The sequence below is a fragment of the Dendropsophus ebraccatus genome, chromosome 1, assembly GCF_027789765.1.
Source record: "Dendropsophus ebraccatus isolate aDenEbr1 chromosome 1, aDenEbr1.pat, whole genome shotgun sequence".
Lineage (NCBI taxonomy): Eukaryota > Metazoa > Chordata > Amphibia > Anura > Hylidae > Dendropsophus > Dendropsophus ebraccatus.
In genome coordinates, this window is record NC_091454.1 from 138,804,535 (window position 1) to 138,826,015 (window position 21,481).

The following is a 21,481-nucleotide window of genomic DNA, read 5'->3' on the forward strand; positions in this document are numbered from 1 at the left end:
ACCCAAGGACTTATGTTTGACACAATGTACAAGAACCGATGTATTTCTACAAAAACAGGAAACTTCAGCCTGAGAATTGTATTATGTACAAAGAGCATCCATCGACTAAAATGGCAGCCCTTACTGAGCAGTTTAAGTTTCTTTTACCCAGGGACATACAGGAATGTGATGCTTATTAACCCTTTCACTGCATTGACAGACAAAACAGAGGCTTTTGGAAACTCTTATACATGTCATGAAAATAACGTCTAAATACTCCACTAATACTGACACTTGCTGCTTGATCTGTTACAAAGGTGATCATAATACAATCTATAATGTAATACTCAGTGATGGAACCTTGGGGGAGATGTATCAAGTAGTGTTACAGTCACCATGGCTCTATGAGCAACAATAGAGATTCTTACTATAAGACTGCTTGCTAACTCTCTCCCCCTTGTTCTTAGGTGACAGGTGTTACCAGATAGCAAGACAGTGAAGAGGAAAATTACATAAAATTAGGGACTTGCCATTTACTTGCTGTTTAAAAGGAAACAATCAGCAGGTTTGTACATACAAACCTGCTATTATGTACCTGTATTGGCAGAGCTGCTGCTTCCAGCACAGGTTTTGATATTCTCCGCTGTGGTGCCATTTTTTTGGTATTTGGAGCCTAAGCAAATATGTAAATTAGGCCATTTGGTGCACTGGGGGCATTGCTCGACCCCTCAATGCACTGCCCCTCCCACCAACTCATAAGTAGCCACACCACCCTCCTCATACCAGACCCATACGGACAACGTTACTGCGCAAGTGTGAAATTGTCTGAGGAGGGAGACATGGCTACTAGAGATGAGCGAACCAGGTTCGAGTCAATCCGAACCCGAACGTTCGGTATTTGATTAGCGGGGGCTGTTGAACTTTGATAAAGCTCTAAGGTTGTCTGGAAAACATGGATACAGCCAATGACTATATCCATGATTTCCACATAGCCTTAGGGCTTTATCCAAGTTCAGCAGCCACCGCTAATCAAATGCCGAAAGTTCGGGTTCGGATGGACTCGAGCATGCTCGAGGTTCGCTCATCTCTAATGGCTACATTCATCTGTGCATAAGCAGGAGACGTTGTATGAGCTGGACAGCTTCAGAGGCTAATTTACAGTGCACCAAACAGGCTAATTGCCATATTTGATTACAATCTAAATACTCAAAAATGGCAACACAGAGGAAAAGAAGACGACGTGCACTGGAGTGAGCAGTGCTGCCACTACAGGTACAAGTCTATATGTACAAACCTGCTGACAGTCTCCTTGTAACTACATATTGTACAGTGAATTGAGGTCGATAAGGTCTGATTAAAAGACTTCTAAATGAAGTGTGCACTAAAGATGAAGCAAACCGTTTTTTTATGTCTTACTATGCACAAAGAAGAGGAAAAAGTAGTGGAATATGTCTTAAAGTGATATGAAATTGTGGTGGATGACTGGACAAAGTCTACTGGATCAGTGTTTCTTATTTATATTTTTTGCATTTAGATCAAATACTAGTGTCAATATGAATAGATGAGGGTTCAGATTTCTTTGATTAAGGGAAAAATACCTACTAAAAAATGCAAGCATATTTTAATCGGGATGTGTAAGTACTGCCATGTAAATAACAGCACTGACTAAGAATAGCCCCATTTTGGGGGTGTTCTGAATGACGAGCAAGTATGGATATGTGCACATGAGGCCTTCACAGCACATAAATATACAGCACCTAACTCCATGAGACAAACACACCAATATGCTATGTGTATAATGGTGGAATGAGTTCCACACACTTATTCTTACTTGAATCTAGCCATTAGGTGAGGGAAGTACTATGTGTGACATTCTTCTATACATTCAGTAACACTGACCATGTGAGTCAAACTTAACAATGTGACTGAAAAGAATGCATTCCAGGCACAATGTTAGCAAATGCTGTCCAGCAGTGGAAGGGTTACCCAAAAAATAAAAATCACCTTTCCCTCTTTTCCCATCACATATCTTCTAAGTCTCATGCTGTTTAGGACATTCTTCTATATACAATAATATACAATAATAATAATAATTAAGTGGAGTACAATAACAGAGTTAAAATCCCGTTAGCAGTTTTTACAAGTTATCCTGTTACTCCAAATGGTGCACACAATGAGCACAAGGTGCTGTCCTCTCCTCCGCAGTGCAGCAGACCAATCCGCTCACGGGTAACTTGGTTTAACAGGCGTGGTCCAGAATTCCTTGTGGCTCATTTCCATACGTTTCTGACTCTGTATATTTATATTACTCAGGAACATTGTTTTTTATACAAGGGTCTTCTCCCTTCTCATTACAGTATATACATTGAAGTGTTAATCAAGAAAAATCCTATGACACTGAAGTAGTAGAATCCTTAGTGGTTTTTACCTGTTCTTCTAAATGACATATGCATCACACCTCCTTCTACAGATAGAGAATGTGTTCTTGACAAACACCATTGTGCAAAAGTCCACTCCTGAAGTGTAGCTCACTTGCAGCTAAAGAGTATGATAAAATGGCTATTTTTCATGTAAAAACAGAACATATGTATTTAATGTTAAGTACAGATGTGAACAATTGTAAAGTTTTCTACTGTGTATATTTGTTGCCCCAGCTCGTTTTTGTTGTTGGGTCTGGCAACTTTCCTTACTCACGTTGCTAGGACTCCCAGGTCCCGCAGACAAGCCTCACCATTATAAAATAATTTAAAAATGACAACTCAACCAAATGACAACTCACAAGTAAGCATTAAAAATACTAAACAGATGCAAAATCCTTCCCGGAGTAGCAGGAGATAAGTTTAGCCTTTCTGGAGCATGTGGAGACACACAGATTACTATTCCTGCAAAACCTAACCAACTCACGACGCCATATCCATAGCTTCTCTCAAAAAATGTCAATCATAATCTTGTATAGTTTCAACAGGGCTTTTGCTTATGGTTTGCGGCTTCTGAAAGTCCATAGCTGTTCTATTCTTCACTAATTCCCAGTGGGTATTTAAAGTTGGGTTCATAGACCATATTTGCTTTATCGATGTTACAAAAACATTACTAAACAAATAAGAACAAAAAGCTAAGGTGCTTTAACTTCCAGAAAGATCCGGAAAAAACAGCTTGTTGAGGGTTTAAAGGATTTAGCCTTAGGCTGCCATGAGGTACCCCCATGGAACTATCTTTTCAGTGGTGTCCTGCAGCTTTTTGGTGCTATTCCTGAAGTTTCATGCATCAGACAGGCAGCTCTGAATTCGGTCAATCCACTGCTGAGCCTGCAAAGGGTCTTGGGCACAGAAATTATATACCCGCCGAGTTGTCTTCAGCTAAAAAAAATAAGAAAAAGGTTCATACAGTATGGATGTAATGACAAATATTACAAAAACATGTTTAAGATGAAATGTGAAATATATAAAGCAAACCAAGTTGATCTGATATAGGACTCCACGTCCACAAGATTAAAACGTATCCTCTATCATCTGTGGGGGAGCTGATATTCAGTTATATCTTGTGAGAAAAAATAAATAAGAAAAGACTTACATCAAAAAATGCTCTTTCATCCAGATTCTTGGGAGCACCCAACGTTGGTGTACCAGCAGATATGGACTCTACTTCTGCCAGATCAATTACCCCTTTACATTCAGTGTCTGTACGGCTCTCATAATATCTCAGCTAAAAAAAAAAAAGGAAAAAAAAAAAAGAGGAAACAAATCTTGAGGTGAGAAAAGATGCTAAAGGTGGTTTTATGGGATTGTAGATAATATACATTTTACTTTTATATGACAATGTCAAAAAAAGGATGTTATTGTGTGCAATTTAACCCCCCCCCCAAAAAAAATAAATAAATAAAATAAAATCTTTAAAAACTGAGATACCTGATGCTTAGTCTTGTCCAATACAAACCAGCGAGGTTTCCAGGGTTTCATAAAAGCACCTCTCTTACACAATACTCCCTCGTATGATCTAAAATATAAAAAAAAGTTTTTTTTTTTACCAATAGAATGTCCAGAAAACACTGCAGTACAAATGATCAAAAAAGATTAGATTTTTTTAATCTAAAAATACCATTCTGTATCTGCATATATGCTATGCAAACGTAGCATCCTTTCCCAAAAATTATTGTATTATAGTAATCTACTAAGTCCAATCCCCCACCACGTCGGCCACAGTGGTGACCCACCTTGTGCAAAGATGGGGACCCAGATAGAAATCAGTGGGGACCAGACAACACTGTAACAGCTGTGGCAGGGGAATGGGCCAGATGAGCCTAACTCGCGCCAGCCTGGTGCTATGTTCACAAATTGCATTTAATTGTTAATTACGTGTTTTTAAAATAATGCTATTGTTGCCGTTCTGTTGACGCAACAGCATTAAAAGCAACCATCTTTTAGCTCTGTAAGGTTCTTAGTTTTTACTGGAGGTGTCCATTAAGTAAAATGAACAAGCAATTGATTACAGGATCAAATTTATTTTTTGCTATCAACTGAGGCCTCCTTTTGATGCAGTCTTTAACATATCCCAATCACATTAGCTCAGTTAAAAAAGAAAAAATATAGTTAAAGGGGTTATCCAGTGCTACAAAAACATGGCCACTTTCCCCTTACTGTTGTCTCTGGTGGCGTTTTGAAACTCCGTTCCATTGAAGTAAATGGAGCTTAATTGCAAACCGCACCTGAACTACAACAGTAGGGGGGAAAGTGGCCATGTTTTTGTAGTGCTGGATAGTGGAGGTCTGACCTCTGGGATCCCACTGATCTGGTACACGGAAGAATTACTCTGAACAACAACTTTCGTAGTCAGAATAATACTTGAGCTTTACTGCGTAGCAAGCAGTTTATATAGTAAGCATAAAAAGCAAGGGGTGGCAAGGGGTGGGGTGTTTTGCATCCTCTCTTCATTGGTTTCTTCCATCCGTCACCAGTTGATAAGGAATTTGGAAGTGGTACAGGATGAGGGCGCCATCTTAGAGTAGGGGGCCCTCCACCATCATTCACAACAGTACAGCAAATGATTCCATTTTATACTACTGTCTATCACAGGGTCACTAGGATCACCGATTTGCATAAAAACCCAGCACTAAATCAGTAATGCAGGACCTCTGGAATTCAAGCTGACTATAAAAGGACGGCAAATCCTTGCAATGTTGGATCACTTATATGATTAGAATTCAAAATTTCATAAATGTAAACTGTTACCGATTTTCTCTCTCTGCAGTGTTGAACTGGCTGTATAAGGTACTAGTGCTGTTTCGTGCCCCCAGTTTCCCTGCACTAGTTGGAGTGCTTGTGCTTGGACCGCTCTCCAAACTCAAATTTAGTGTAGACCCTACACCGCTTTCTTGCAGGTAAATACCCAATGACTGCCGCTGTGAGGAAGCATTTGATGACATCAGCAAAGCACTGGATTTCTGTGAGATAAAAAATAATTTAATAATTTTTAAGTGAATGGAATTTTATTAAGAAACTATTCAACTGAACAAAAAACCCCCACAAATAATAGACTGCTTTAAAGTGGTAATCCAAGATATCCAAAATATCCTATCTACATATGGGCCCCCTGCACGGTTTTGAATACAGCTGCGGGTATGGCACGTGACCCTGTGGACAGGGGACAAGTTAGTTTTTTCTTGGAATACCCCTTTAATTGACAAAATAAACTGAAGCCTAACATAACTCTAAGAGAAAAGAATAAAAGTTCGGACTAACTCGGCTCTCATGGCGGACCTCTGTCCTATGGGTAGCTTTAACTTTATCCCAGGTTTCCTTCCACCTTTCGGGAACAGGTCGCAAATCCATCTCCAGATTCTGTAACTCCTGGAAAAATAAGGGTGATTTTTTGTTTCTCCTTTTGCAGCAATACCTTGACTAACAGGTAATTATACAAGGTGACAATTACAGATGGTCACAATGAGTAAATAGAAAATGGAACATCATGGTTAAAGGTTGTCCTATGAATACAACCCCTATCCATAAGTCTTATAAAGGCATATCAATATTATAGAGGGGGCCCCACTTACTCGGCACCTTCCTCTATAGGTGTAAATCCTACCGTGGCAGGATCATACTGTTCTAGTATTATATGAACAGACATTCATCTATATGGTCAACCCCTAATGCAACTTCTTGCCAGGGTAAATGTCTGCCCACAACTTCCCTCAGCAAAATCACTTATTGGGGTGACAGAGGTAGGACCTGAGACAATCAGCCGATCTCCCAGCTTGGTTGCCTCAGAGAACACCCAATGAAAGAAGGCTACAGACATAATGTTAAAGATTTATTAATGCATCTGAGGACACAAACTCTCGTTCTCTAGCAACCAATCACAGGTTAGCTTCCATTTTACCAGACCAATTTGACAAATGAAAGCTAAGCTGGTTGCTATTGAGAAACCAGCAGGCTTGTGTTCTCACACAGATTAATAAATCTGGGCCAATGACCCAATGGTCAGGCAATTTCTGTAGTGCATGTGTGGTCAACAGAGAAATAATAGGTGTTAATTTAGGTCCATAAATCCATGTACGTCAATGAAATTGCAAGCTATTTCCAAGCATGCAATATTCCATGACAAGCATTTTTTTAATATCTTTTCTATTATGCCCATTTGCCAATTTTTATCACTCTGAATGCTCCTCAAACAACTGCCAAACCATCATGTATGTGACCAACCAAAAGAGTTACAATTTAGTTATAGATAACAAAATGAGCAGAGAAGCAATAATATGAAATATGAAAGACAGCTAGATCTACAATCTTAGTAAAAATTCCTGCTTTCCAAAGTCTCTTAAAGGGGTTGTCCAGCGAAAATCTTTTTCTTTCAAATCAACTGATATCAGAAAATTATATACATTTGTAATTTACTTCTACTAAAAAATCTCAAGTCTTCCCATACCTATTAGCTACTATTAGAGATGAGCGAACCTGGAGCATGCTCGAGTCAATCCAAACCCGAACTTTCGGCATTTCATTAGCGGTGGCTGCTGAACTTGGATAAAGCCCTAAGGCTATCTGTAAAACATGGATATAGTCATTGGCTGTATCCATGTTTTCCAGGCAACCTTAGAGCTTTATCCAAGTTCAGCAGCCCCCGCTAATCAAATGCCGAACGTTCGGGTTCGGATCAACTCGAACCCGAACCCGGTTTGCTCATCTCTAGCTACTATATGTCATGCAGGAAATGTTGTTTAATTTTCAGACTGACACAGTGCTCTCTGCTGACATCTCTGGCCGAGACAGGAACTATCCAGAGCAGGAGAGGAGACATTCTTAGAAAACCAGACTGAAAATAAAACATTTCCTGCAGGACATATAGTAACTAATAAATATGGGAAGACTTGAGATTTTTTAAAAGAAGTAAATTACAATTCTATATAACTTTCTGATATCAGTTGATTTGAAAGAAAAAGATTTTCACTGGAGTAGCCCTTTAATAAACTCTTTGCTTGGAGCAGATTTAACAGGTTATCTGCATAGCTAATGTTCCAACCACTTACATGTGGTGTGGACATTTCTGAGAACAGTGTAATATTTTGGCGTTTCTAGTATCCTATGTGACTTTCAGTACTTTTACACGCTCACTGTCTCCAGAACTGCACATAGTAACTGGAAGTAAATGGAAGGTTTACCTCTAACAAACAAGTTATGGCATCAGGCTGGAGACGATGTGGTGCATGATAGGAAGGCCAAACAATCTTGCGTTTTGTTTGGGGCGCAGAGCTGTCAGTTTTCTCGGGTTCTTCATGCCGGTGTCCCTGGACAAGCTCCCAGTCATAAGAAGGGCCTTCACTAAGAGCTTCATGAGTGTAATAATCCCATACACGAAGACCCCATACAGAACTGTATGGCCGCAGCACCTACAGAGACGAAGTAGAAAAAACATATGCGGCAGTATTCACAATGATACATTATAACATGAACTTTCCAAACATTCATACTGCAGAAACAGGATATCAAACAGCTTCAGAACTTACCTCTCCATCCTCAGGGCAGAACATATAGTTGTAAAACATTGGATTCTTCTTGTGTATTCGCTCCATATACTCCCATACAGAGCGGCAGATCTGAGGGCTACGTCGATCTCCTTTTTCCTCATACAGAACACCTGCAATGAAAATGTTTTTAGTTAGCTGACAAATATAAAATACTGACATTAAAGTGACTATTTATACACAGCCTCATTTCAGCATTTGGCAAGCTGTCAGGCTACAAAATTAATACTTCCAAAACCGATACCCTCCCCATCAATATCCATAACCCCCTTCTGACCTCTCTACAGCAATCTTTGCCATACACCTGGCAATCTTCTTCCCTTTCATACCTTGAGGTCAAACTCTCCCCCTTCTATTCTCTCCTCTTCCAGGCCAACTTCACCCCTTTAATTGCCGAGGTCTCTAGGCTGCTAAACTCGTGGACACATGTACTTATCTCCCTTATAGGCTGCATTAACACTATAAAAATGGCAATTCTACACAAATTCCTCTATCTCTTCGAGACTCTCCCTGTCACAGTACCCAGCTCTACCCTCCGACGTATCCAGGCCCTTTTCCTTAGGCTTCTCTGGAAGGAGGGATGCCACAGATTCCCCCTCTCTGTCCTCACCTCGCCGCTTCATAGGGGCGGGTTGTCGCTACCTGACATATCCCGTTACTACCTGGCCGCACACTTGCTCACTATCCCGGCCTGGGCATCCCTCCGCTCCTATAAGAAATTTGTGGAAATTGAGAAGCTGTGGATAGCCCCTATTTATCCCTGCGCCCTCCTTTGGGCACCAAGACGTGTCCTACCGGACTCAGCACTCCTGGCTACCATGGTCATTCTTGTATCAATCTGGTCCCAGTGACGCTCTAAATATGACCTCTCTGCCCCCCACCTTCCCAATAAATGCTGGCGATGCTTGTCCACCCCTGGGACATTGTTCCATATATTCTGCCCCCTGATCATTCTTTACTGGGTGATAGTACGAAAAACCATACGAGAGGTCCTTGAGGTACAGGTCCCGCTGCCCCCCCTACACCTCCTCCTTAATGCCCCCCCTACTGGGGGCGCGCACTGCCAGAATGCTCTTCCACATCCTCACAGCTGCTAAGTGCCTTATTTCTCTCCATTGGAAGAATACCTCCCCCCCGTCCTCGCTGGATCTGCTGGTAAGGGTTAGAGACGTCTGCAGCATGGAATCCCTTACGGCCATTCTGAATAACACAGTAGACAAATTTAACGCGGTTTGGGCGTGCTTGAGAATTTTGGTGTGTTTGTTTATTTTAGAGGTGATACCTTTAGATATACCTCAAAAGTATTAAGACCTAAGAGTATTTTTTCAACAAATTCAATTGGAAACAGAATTTCAGTGTTAAACTTGTATTTTGCAGTGTAAGGCCCAGTTCATACAGGGCAAAAACGGCAGAATCTCGCCGTGCTCAGTGTCCTGCACAGCCTGAATAGGAGAGTGCGAGTGCATCCACTCACCGTTCAAAGGTCCTCTAGTCAGATATTAATTAGCTAAACATAAAATCAATGCATAAGATGTGAAATGTAGAATTGCATATATAGTATAGTACAGTACAGTATAAGGTCTACACCAAAAGGATAAAATATTGTACAAATAATAAAATAAAAGAGTTGGAAAATGGATACAAATTATGCACAAAAGCATAAAATAAAAAACAAAAAAAAGCGAAAATCTTTACAGTATAAAAAGGCTTATTAGTCCAAAAGAGTTCATATGTAAAGGACACAAAAAGATTAAACTGTAGATACTTAGAGTCTTATTATAACCATTAGGCTTTGTTGCAACTTTTAGCCATATAGCTGCTTTTATTCCAAGATCTGTCCTGGGGTCCATTCGGCAGGTGATGCAGTTAATGTCCTAAAAAACAACCTTTAAACTTGCAGCCCGTGCCAAACGGGAGTATCTGTGCCCTAACTTTGCACCACCCCTCTGTCCCTCCTTCCCACCCTCTTCATCATTAGGAATGCCACTAGAACATTTTAAACATGCTGAACACTGCACAGATGCTTAATGGTCCAGCCCATGTGCCGGGCTGACACAGGTGTGGAATAGAGGGCAATCTGCCTGGAGCATTCCAAATGATGAGGAGGGTGGGGAGGAGGGACGTGGGGTGGTGCAAAGATAGGGCACAGATACTGTCGTTTGGCACGGGCTGCAAGTTTAAAAGTTGTTTTTTAGGACATTAACTGCATCACCTGCCGAACGGACCGCAGGGCAGATCTTGGATTAAAAGCAGCTATCCGTAGGTACAAGTGGTTTGGGAGGGGGGGGGGGGTCAGATTGTGGGTACGAAGTCGCTTTAACGGGAATAGGTCTTGCGCATGCGTGGAAGGAGATCATGCCTGCTGGACCTCGTGGGTGAGTGGCGCCAAATTAGAATGGCAGTTGTATCGGGTACTGGATAAAGTAGAGTTGCCCGTTTTTTGTATTTGTATAATCATTTGTAAATAGTGCTGGCAAGCGGGTTTATAATTGTAAATTCCAGCTAGACACGTTTCAGAGCGTTCTTGGCTCCTTTCTCAACAGCACAATTATTGTGAGAGACGATGCATGCCATTCCTAATTGTGCGAGAGAGAAGATGACACAGCGGGGAAGTGGTAAGCAGTGTACAGGCACCGCAATCAATACTTGTGGTGTATTGATTATGCCGTGAATACAATGCAAGTGGTAATGTACAGACTACTATATGGCTAAAAGTTGCAACCAAACCTAATGTTTATCATAAGACTATAAGAATTTACATTTGTATCTTTTTGTATCATTTGCATTTTCTTGTTTGCAGTTTAAAAAAACCTACATTTTAATAAATGCTTATAAAAATCTGTACCAACTACACTTCAACCTATTAATACATATGGACTCTTTTAGACTTATAAGCCTTTTTTACTATAAAGATTTTTGGCTTTTTTTTTTTTTTTTTCTGCTTTTGGGCATAATTTGTATCTATTTTTTTCAACACTTTTATTATATTGTTTGTATATTATTTTATCCCTACTATAAATATCCCTTCTACTTGTTAACTTATACTTGAAACATAACTGTCAATGACGTGTCAGAAGTTATTGATCGCAGCAGTCTCAGTGCCCATTTAAGGGTTAAATGACTCACCCTATCACTGAAAAACATGTAGATTTAAAACTTAAACACTTTATTAAATATGCATTAAAAACGTGGTCTAGAGAATACTAAAAAATCTCAAATTACGGCACTATACCAAAAATGTAATGTGTTCCACCATATGTGCAATGACACAAGTAAAGCCACTCACGATCCCCACGGGCAGATGTCCGGTCTCGTGTGATAGTGGACATCTGCCCGTGGGGAGACCGGACATCTGCCCCGTGGGGATCCTGAGTGGCTCTGCTTGAGCCTGTTTCTATTATTGCACTGTTTGTCTATTTAGACACTTCTTACCTGACTGTTAGGTGTACTCTGTGACACTTGCGGGTGGAGTATACCATTTACAGTGCCTGATTAATTTATTGTCCTAAGTGACTTTTTTGTGGCAGTATTGACCCCGCTGCCTACTTGCTTTTCTTTTGGTCTCCTGATGATCCCAGAGGGGAGAAATGCGTAGAGACCGGGATGGCAGATAGGTGCCTCCATACACTATGTAAGATAAAAATTGCCAATAGGGGTTTGGTGTGTCATTGCACATATGGTGGAACACATTACATTTTTGGTATAGTGCCGTAATTTATTTATTGACCTATATTAAGATTTTTTAGTATCCTCTAGACCAGTGCTTCTCAAACTTTTTCTGCTGGAGCCTCACCCAACAGACCAAGGCAATTCCTGGGCCTCACCAGACTGACCAAGAGGGCACCTGGGCCTCACCAAAGTCTATTTAAAAGCTAGAGCTACCCTTCACCCATCTTCCAAGCTCTAGATACTAATAAAGCAAGTCCTAAATAAATTAATAATGTTGCTAAAAAGGAGATTTTTGCTAAATGCAAAAGGACTGTGGAGATTTTAGTCAATTTTCTGAAAACTGGCTCCCCAGCTGGACCTCACCAACAACTAGGGGGCGCCTCACTGGTGAGGTCCGCCTCACAGTTTGAGAAGCACTGCTCTAGACTACGTTTTTAATGCATATTTAATAAAGTGTTTAAGTTTTAAATCTACATGTTTTTCAGTGAAAGGGTGAATTCTTGTACATGTAGTACACTCATGTCCACCGAGCATACGGGTGGAAATTTCAGTGATTTTTGTTACATGACTGACCTTTCTCAATCCTCTCACAGTCGGAGTCTAGTAAGAAGGTGCGGAACCGGTTGGACACGTAGTGATAAGCCACAAACTTCAGGTAATACTGGCTGAATTCAAATTCAGATGGGAACTGCAGATGTATCTGTATTTAAGAGGTAAAATGTAATGTGATAAAATCTTGTTACTTTTACTTTAATATCTTCCTATTTGATATATATTCTATGGTACACATACACATTTCTGTGTTTCATTTCACAACTAGATTTGCATTTCCAGGGAAATACATAGTGCTTGAAAAGAGCGCCCCTTTACCAGTGACTTCCATTTAACTTTAATCCTGGGTGCCGTCCCTTTAAGAGCGACTTGGGTCCCATCCCTTTAAGAGCAACTTGGCTCCCGTCCCTTTAAGAGCGACATGGGTCCCTTTAGGAGCGACCTGGGTCACTTTAAGAGCGACGTGGGTCCCTTCGCTCTTGAAGGGACCCAGGTCACTCTTAAAGGGACCCAGGTCTCTCTTAAAGGGACCCAGGTCGCTCTTAAAGGGACCCAGGTCTCTGTTAATGGAACCCATTTCGCTCTTAAAGGGATCCAGATCGCTCTTAAAGGGACCAATTTCACTCTAAAAGGGCCTCAGGTCGCTCTTAAAGGGCCCCCGTTGCACTGAAAGGGACCCAAATGGCTTTTAAAGGGACCCAGGTTGCTCTTAAAGGGACCCATTTCGCTCTTAAAGGGACCACTTTCGCTCTTAAAGGGACCCAGGTCGCTCTTAAAGGGACCCAGGTCGCTCTTAAAGGGACCCAGGTCGCTCTTAAAGGGACCCAGGTCGCTCTTAAAGGGACCCAGGTCGCTCTTAAAGGGACCACTTTCGCTCTTAAAGGGACCCAGATCGCTCTTAAAGGGACCCAGATCGCTCTTAAAGGGACCCAGATCGCTCTTAAAGGGACCCAGATCGCTCTTAAAGGGACCCATTTCACTCTTAAAGGGACCCATTTCACTCTTAAAGGGACCCAGTTCGCTCTTAAAAGGACCCATTTTGCTCTTAAAGGGACATATTTCGCTCTAAAAGGGACATATTTCGCTCTTAAAGGGACCCAGGTCGCTCTTAAAGGGACCCTGGTCGCTCTTAAAGGGACATATTTCGCTCTTGAAGGGACATATTTCGCTCTTAAAGGGACCCAGGTCGCTCTTAAATGGACCAATTTCACTCTTAAAGGGACCAATTTCGCTCTTAAAGGGACCCAGGTCGCTCTTAAAAGGACATATTTTGCTCTTAAAGGGACATATTTCGCTCTTAAAGGGACATATTTCGCTCTTAAAGGGACATATTTCGCTCTTAAAGGGACATATTTCGCTCTTAAAGGGACCCAGGTCGCTCTTAAAGGGACCCAGGTCGCTCTTAAAGGGACCCATTTTGCTCTTAAAGGGACCCAGATTGCTCTTAAAGGGACCCAGATTGCTCTTAAAGGGACCCAGATTGCTCTTAAAGGGACCCATTTTGCTCTTAAAGGGACCCATTTTGCTCTTAAAGGGACCCAGGTCTCTCTTAAAGGGACCAATTTCACTCTAAAAGGGCCTCAGGTCGCTCTTAAAGGGCCCCCGTTGCACTTAAAGGGACCCAAATGGCTTTTAAAGGGACCCAGGTCGCTCTTAAAGGGACCCATTTCGCTCTTAAAGGGACCCAGATCGCTCTTAAAGGGACCCAGATCGCTCTTAAAGGGACCCAGATCGCTCTTAAAGGGACCCAGATCGCTCTTAAAGGGACCCAGATCGCTCTTAAAGGGACCCAGATCGCTCTTAAAGGGACCAATTTCGCTCTTAAAGGGACATATTTCGCTCTTAAAAGGGACCCAGGTCGCTCTTAAGGAACATATTTTGCTCTAGAAGGGACCCAGGTTGCTCTTAAAGGGACCAATTTCGCTCTTAAAGGGACCTTGGTCGCTCTTGAAGGGACATATTTCGCTCTTAAAAGGACCCAGGTCGCTCTTAAAAGGGACCCAGGCCGCTCTTAAAGGGACCTTGGTCGCTCTTGAAGGGACATATTTCGCTCTTAAAAGGACCCAGGTCGCTCTTAAAAGGGACCCGGGCCGCTCTTAAAGGGACCCAGGTCGCTCTAGCGACATGGGTCTCTTTAAGAGCGACATGGGTCCCATACCTTTTGGAGTGTCCCGTCCGTTTAAGAGCAACTTGGGTCCCGTCCCTTTAAGAGCGACTTGGATCCCTTTAAGAGCTACATGGGACCCTTTAAGAGCGACTTGTGTCCCGCCACTTTAAGAGCGACTTGGGTACCTTTAAGAACGACTTGGGTCCCTTTAAGAGCGACATGGCTCCCGTCCCTTTAAGAACAACTTGGGTCCCTTTAAGAGAGACTTGGGTCCCTTTAAGAGCGACTTGCGTTCCTTTAAGGGTGACCTGGGTCCCTTTAAGAGCGATCTAAGTACTTATAATGGTAAAGATCATTGCTCGGTTACCATGACAATCTTACTCATGACGGGGAGACAAAATCGTTAAGGACCTTCCATATATTACATCTTCTATTGGCCAATAGTGGACATGTGACTGTGGATGGTGTGATACATTGCATGACGAGACCTTAGAGTTCCTATTGGCTGCTATATTTCAGCTATTTGCATATGTGCTGTGATTGGCTGTCAGCGGTTAGAGTGTGGCCATTATTTGCAATGGGCCATTATTTTCTATGGGAAATTTGGGGTCATTTAACGTAAATTTCTTAAAAACGACGAATCCGATCGAAACGAAAAATAGATAGCACACCACACACCGCCGAGGGCTTCGAAACGCAGTTTGAACGGAGTGTGTGCACAAAGCGGTTCGGGCTGTATTACGCGCAGAAAAATGGCTGGAAGAAGAAACGGAAGAAGAAGAAGAAGAAGAATACGGATTACAATATAGTGCTTTTCAAGCACTATAAATATAGTTTTACACTGACCTGATGTACACAGTCAAGAAATTGTAGGAAAATAGGAGTAAAACCATTGCTCGGACTGGCAGCTGTGTGGGCACCACGATGGCTAAATCTGTGACCAAATGAAAGCCATTCTTTTTCTATTAGTAGTCGAAATCCCTCAATGGTTCGATAGTATGGGTCAGACAACAGCTGAACCAGAGACACCACCTAATTTCAAGAAAACGTTATTTAATTTTCATATGAATAATGTGTTGGACTTCTTCAGTAATATGAACTAGAAGCAAATGTGAAAATTAAATATTTAAGTACCTGTGTGGTAAGATCCCAGCCATCCTCAAGCCCAACCAGGACAGATGAACCGCTGTCCAACAGTTCTACAACCAGTGCTGAGACTTGGAGTAGCTTGTGAAGCTAAAAATATATAAAGCATTGCAGTTTGCCAAAGACTGAGTGAAAAACACAAGCTGTCTCTATTGTTTAAAGCATATAAAAAAATCTATAAGATTAAGGAAGAGAGCAGCTCACATAGAGATAGAGGGGTTATTGAAAAGAGCAATAATAATCAGGCTTACCTGTAATAGCCACTCAGAGTCTTCCAGTGTGCGTAGGTACGATAGGCTGGGGTCTGTGGAGAGGGCACTTGGCACACAGGCCTTCATCAGTTTTTTAAAGCTCGCTTTAACTTGTCTGACATCAAATAGCTCAATAGGGACTAGCTCCCACTGCTGCAGCGGATCCTGCTTCACCCCCTAAAGAGTGATTAATGCATCAGGCATATTCCACATGTTACTGTTTAAAAGTACACTCTACAAAGACCAAGACTCACTTTAAGCTGTGACTTGTCACCAATGATGTAAAGAGCAGCTCTGCGAGGAGTCAGTGCACTTTCTGATGGGCCTCCATTTTGATGAGTAGTCAGAAGTTCTCTTGCTGCCAGTCTCGTTCCAACATCAGAGTTCATGCCATAGGAACTAAGTCTCCCGCTGCCTCGCATGCTTCCCCATTTCCCTACAGGAATACAGATGTTTATGAGCAAGAAAAACAGTAATAGTTCCTTGTATCTTACTTACCCTTGAGACAATAATTTGCTAGTACCTGTCAGAAAGAAAGGTCTATTTAATGTATTTAAACATTAAAAGGAGAAGTCTGGCAAAATTTTTTATTAAAGTATTTTTTGTATTACCCCCCCCAAAAGTTATACAAATCACCAATAAACACTTATGATGGGAAATGCTTATAAAGCGCTTTTTTCCCCTGCACTTACTACTGCATCAAGGGTTCACTTCCTGGATAAAATGGTGATGTCACGACCCAACTCCCAGAGCTGTGCGGGCTGTGGCTGCTGGAGAGGATGATGGCAGCAGGGACACAGGGCACTAGAGGGACACTGAGCATCCTTCTGCTATCATCCTCTCCAGCAGCCACAGCCTGCACAGCTCTGGGAGTCGGGTCGTGACATCACCATGTTAGCCAGGAAGTGAAGCCTTGATGCAGTAGTAAGTGCAGGGAAAAAAAGCACTTCATAAGCATTTACTGTAATAAGTGTTTATTCATGATTTGTATAACTTTTTGGGGGGGCAATACAAAACTTTCATAAAAAATTTCACCAGACTTCTCCTTTTACTGCATCCTGTAAAACCAGGGCTTACTCACCTACTTACTTTGTCTGGTCTTTCCTGGTCCTTCTGTTTATGTCCCCTGATGACATACATCCTCTGCTCTAATGGTGATGTCCTAAATACACTGTAACCAATTGCTGTGGCTGCAATGTGTTCAGATCATCAGCCAAGCAGAGGGGTGTGTCATCAGGAGAAGTGAACAGAAGCAGCAGACGGAAGTGCAAGAGTTAGCAAGGTGAGCTCTGGTTTGTTATTTCACAGCCCTTGCTGGCTGCAGTTCAGTTTTTAATTAAATTGGAATACCCCTTTATCACTAAAAGTAAATGGGAAAAAATATAAATCCATTAATAGTAACTTGGCAACAAGTCATATACTATACCTATTATAAAAAAGGGAATAGAACTGCTATTGTCCAACTTATGCACTAGGAACAGGAATTTATTGGCTTGGGTGTCAGTCTACAGTTAGCAGTAAGATATCTGTACTGACCTTGTTCAGCATAGCCTCGTCTCACTGCGGGGTGCTTAATACCCCGAGCTGAATGACCTGGTTTGAGAAGAGAGGGGCAACTGGATCAGGAGGAAACCACCAACTTTTTGGGCCAAAGTGTTAGGGGCATAATTAGAGGCCAGGCAGAACACAACTAGATCAGCATACAATGCATAAGTGGCACACAGCAGGAAGCTCTAAATGTTGAGCCAATGTAAAATATTACTCAAGCACAGTGTAAGTGGTTAAGAGCTAGGTCAAACTTAGTATTGACACATTTTTGTGCTATAAAAAAAAAGCAAATCATACATGACAAAAAACCCTCAAGTGTCAGAAAATGTTAAAAACAAAACAAAAAAAGAACACCTTGACACTACAAACTATCAGGAGGACAATTAAATGGAACATGGAACGGTATGGTGACCAAGCACAGATTTGTTAATGATGAATGATCACATTTACAGCACAGCCGATAAAACCCACTCAAGTTCATTGCATTAAACAGGATATATACATATACAACAGCCTGAATTCTGTACAAACCTAGGACTATATACATTCACACATGTTGGAATCCTACCTCCACGAATGTCCTCCTTCCCTCCCATCACCTGCTTCATCAATGAACCCAACTTGGGTTGACGTTTGTCTGGAGAATCTGTGGCAGAAATACCAGCTTACATAAATGTTTTGTGTATCTCAATAGGGATCTCCAATCACTAAGGCTACTTAGTCCTCAAGCCACATGAGGATTCCTGCAACATCAGCCAAGAGCGATTGAAGCTTATCCACTAGAAAATCAGAATTTTATAATGGATGCAATGTTGGCGTATAAGCACCTAGGCAGAAAATAAATGAAACACTTTTGACCAAAATAGATCTGCCAATCTCATCACTGTTTCAAAAAATGTTGCTAGCGATAGCAAGAAAAGATTGAATTTATTTTAGCAAGCATTTACAATACTACGTAAAAAGGTAAGGAGATTCTCCAATTATTTATGTTTTATGATCACATTAAAAACATGTTTATATGGGACAGCATTGGGTGACTGCCGCAATGCTGCTTTTGCCTTTATTGCAAGACATATCCTGCCTTTATAGGGTTGTCCTAAAGTGCACTAGCACGGAGCTGCAGGGCAAAATGGGGCAATTGAGCTAGGTAATGCTTTATATGCTGTAACCATTGCACCCTGTAGTTCTTGTGGTTGAGGTACACCAACATTATACAAAAGCTAAAGCAGTTGTGGGACAGAAGTGTTGCATAAAAGGGTGTGTATGCATGATTGTATACGCGGTCAACTAAGTACTTAAAGGGAACCTGTCACCCCCCGTGCCGGGGTGACAGGCTCCCGACCCCCCGTTAGAGACCCCTATACTTACCTCATCCCGCCGGGTCCCGCTTCTGAAGATGGTCGGGTCCCGGAGATCTCAGCCGCTGCAGCCCGGCGCGCGCGCTGACAGATGAGTCCAACGCTCATAGAGAATGACGGAGCGCTGGACTCTCCTGTCATTCTCTATGGGTGTTGGACTCATCTCTCAGCGCGCGCGCGCCGGGCTGCAGCGGCTGAGATCTCCGGGACCCGACCGAATCCAGAAGCGGGACCCGGCGGGATGAGGTAAGTATAGGGGTCTCTAACGGGGGGTCGGGAGCCTGTCACCCCGGTACAGGGGGTGACAGGTTCCCTTTAAGATCAAAATCAATTAAAAAAAAAAACGTGGCACACATATGGGAGTATGTATAGCCATACTGCACATTGGCACACTCAAACCACCTACGAACTTGCATATTAGGAAAGATAAACTAATAACCATGAGTGCACACAGCCATCACCCCACCAAGTACATGACACCATTCTTCAATGATTAGTTGAGAATGGAATTACAGTGATAGCTAGCATAGGGTTGACTGTGAGATGGAAACGGAATGAAAGGAATATCAAAAAAGGCCCAAGGCAGTAATGTTTTATAACAATGAAAACTTAAACTGCACTGTATGACCATAAGCTAAGGGCTTAAAGGGGTACTGCGGGCTGGGGTTATTTTTAGGGTATGACTGGGTAAGGGGTGGAAATAGGGGCTGCTGGTCACTTACTGTGCCAGGTCCCGGATCGCGCTGCCCCTTTCTCCCATCCGGCCGCCACTTCCTGGTCTGAGCTGCGGCTTGAGACGTGACGTCTCAAGACGCAGCTCTAACCAGGAAGTGGCTGCGGGACGGAAGAGCAGGGCGGTGCGATCCGTGACCCAGCATGGTAAGTGACCAGCAGCCTCTACTTCCACCCCTTCCCCGGCCGTACCTAAAAAATAACCCCAGCCTGGAGTACCTTTTAACTTAACCTTATTAATAACAGGTAAAAAAAATACTACCTATTTAACATATCAGTTCTGCACTGTTGACCATATGTGAAGAGACAGCAGATAGCTTTCATTTCCTACTTGAGCACATACATTACTTCCCCCTGTAAATGGAAGCTCTCTCACCATAGAGATGTGCTGAGGGAAAAGCACTCAGTGTGTTTCTTCCACTCATCTCTGCGTAACGAGGCATCGAGTTCACAACAGCTTGGAGGTATTTTTCCTGCTCCAGTGATGTGGAATCTGTCTGTGATGGCCCTGGTGAAAGAAAGTGTGTAAGCAACATTTTTCCAAAAGAGCAGGCCATATAGATACAATGCACCACTCGAGAGTTTGGTGTGGAGCCGCAGCTGAAGCCAGCAGATTCAATTGCAAAGGCAAAGTCCCATGCCCAGGCAGTTCTGTGTACGAGCCCTATTGTAATTAATAAAACACATGCACAAAACTTATCCGCTGAATTGTGGATAGGCGCATGGTGACAGGTAGCATTTAAGGAAAAGTGAATAAAAAATAAAAAAGATCACAGAGACGAACATAACATTTTTTTTAATGCATGTGTATTAAAATATATATATATAATATATATCTATATATAGATAAATAAATAAAGATGAAAATACTATTTTTTCTTTAACATTTAGACGCTGGCAAAGATTTCTCATGACTACATTGTGCATAAAAGAGCATAAATCAGCTAACAGAGGGTTTACTGCACATCACCATCAGCAAATAGGTTTTTTGAAGCACAAACTAAATAGATAAAAGGGCTACTCACCTGTTCCAGCTGTGTTGGGAGATTTAAAGAGTCCACCCAAACCTTTGCCATGAAGTCCTCCTGACCTCAGCAACACCGCTTTGGTGCGCGGACTGCGCCAACACACCACAGGAAACCTAGTCTGTTTATAGCAGCGAGAGATCTTCTGTAAGGTGTTGTCCTGAATGGTCTGTGGTACAATCAGCAGCCCTGGATAGCTGGTAAATATAGCCAGAACAAAAAATCAGCTTATTTTCAAGGGAACCCTTCACCATGAAAATGCTACCTAAGCATTGGAAGATTGGAATCTCTTATGTTTCCATGCTAAAGAGTCCAGTCCACTGAGTGACACTGCCCACTGGAATCAAAGTTTCACCATAAAACTTTTTTGACATGTCAAACGTTTTGATTGGTCCGGGTTTGAGGTTTCTAAGACCACAGCTTCCAAGACCACAGCTATATAGGGCGAGTACATCTACCAGAGGTCTTATAAGATAATCCTTTAATAGTCCCACCATGGGGAAATTCAGTGTGTTACAGCAGCATAGATATTACACATACAAAAAGCTAAAAAGTTAAAGTAAAGGCATTCCGATTAAAGTAGACAAAGAGAAGAAAAGGTAAAAAAGATACAATAAAAACATTAGACTATTTTAGTTCTTTTTGTGGAGTGATCTCTGCATAGGTCGGTGTTGGTTGTACAGTCTAACCGCTGCGAGAAGGAAGGACTCCTGATATCGCTGACCACTGACAAAATCCTTCGCCCCCTCACCACCTGCATCGGTTCCAGGGGGCTTCCAAGGACAGAGCTGGCCCTTCTGATCAGCTTGTCCAGTTTGTTCCTCTCGCTGTTTGATGTGCCGCTTCCCCAGCAGGCCACTCAGAAGATGGCTGATGCCACTACAGAGTTAAAGAAGGTCCTAAGAAGTGCCCCCTGGACTCCAAAGGTCCTCAGCCTCCTGAGAAGGCAGAGCCTGCTGTGGCCCTTTCTGTACACTGTGTCCATGTGATCAGCCCAGTCCAGCTTATTATTGAGGACCACACCCAGATATTTATACATGTTCACTGTCTCAGTGTCCGTCCCCTGGATGTCCACTGGACTTGGAGGAAATTTGCACTTG

General features: G+C 42.3%; 1 protein-coding gene across 3 annotated transcripts in view; it reads right to left on the bottom strand.

The window, feature by feature from the left end:
* Positions 1–2,382: 2,382 nt before the first annotated feature.
* Positions 2,383–21,481, bottom strand: part of SBF1 (SET binding factor 1) — an 89,985-nt gene continuing 70,886 nt past the window's right edge. Inside the window, exons 27-42 of one of the 3 annotated variants that reach the window (XM_069979686.1) lie at positions 20,382–20,578; positions 19,733–19,864; positions 17,835–17,912; positions 17,255–17,311; positions 15,973–16,154; positions 15,719–15,895; positions 15,456–15,557; positions 15,168–15,353; positions 12,236–12,362; positions 7,976–8,106; positions 7,631–7,858; positions 5,715–5,822; positions 5,205–5,416; positions 3,885–3,972; positions 3,550–3,681; positions 2,383–3,335 (exon numbers count right to left, since the gene is read on the bottom strand). In XM_069979686.1, coding sequence (XP_069835787.1) covers positions 3,237–3,335; positions 3,550–3,681; positions 3,885–3,972; positions 5,205–5,416; positions 5,715–5,822; positions 7,631–7,858; positions 7,976–8,106; positions 12,236–12,362; positions 15,168–15,353; positions 15,456–15,557; positions 15,719–15,895; positions 15,973–16,154; positions 17,255–17,311; positions 17,835–17,912; positions 19,733–19,864; positions 20,382–20,578 — 2,236 coding nt within the window. In that variant the 3' untranslated portion in view covers positions 2,383–3,236. The remainder of the gene's footprint in view (positions 3,336–3,549; positions 3,682–3,884; positions 3,973–5,204; positions 5,417–5,714; positions 5,823–7,630; positions 7,859–7,975; positions 8,107–12,235; positions 12,363–15,167; positions 15,354–15,455; positions 15,558–15,718; positions 15,896–15,972; positions 16,155–17,254; positions 17,312–17,834; positions 17,913–19,732; positions 19,865–20,381; positions 20,579–21,481) is intronic. The other 2 variants (XM_069979669.1, XM_069979677.1) reach the window with 2 other exon arrangements.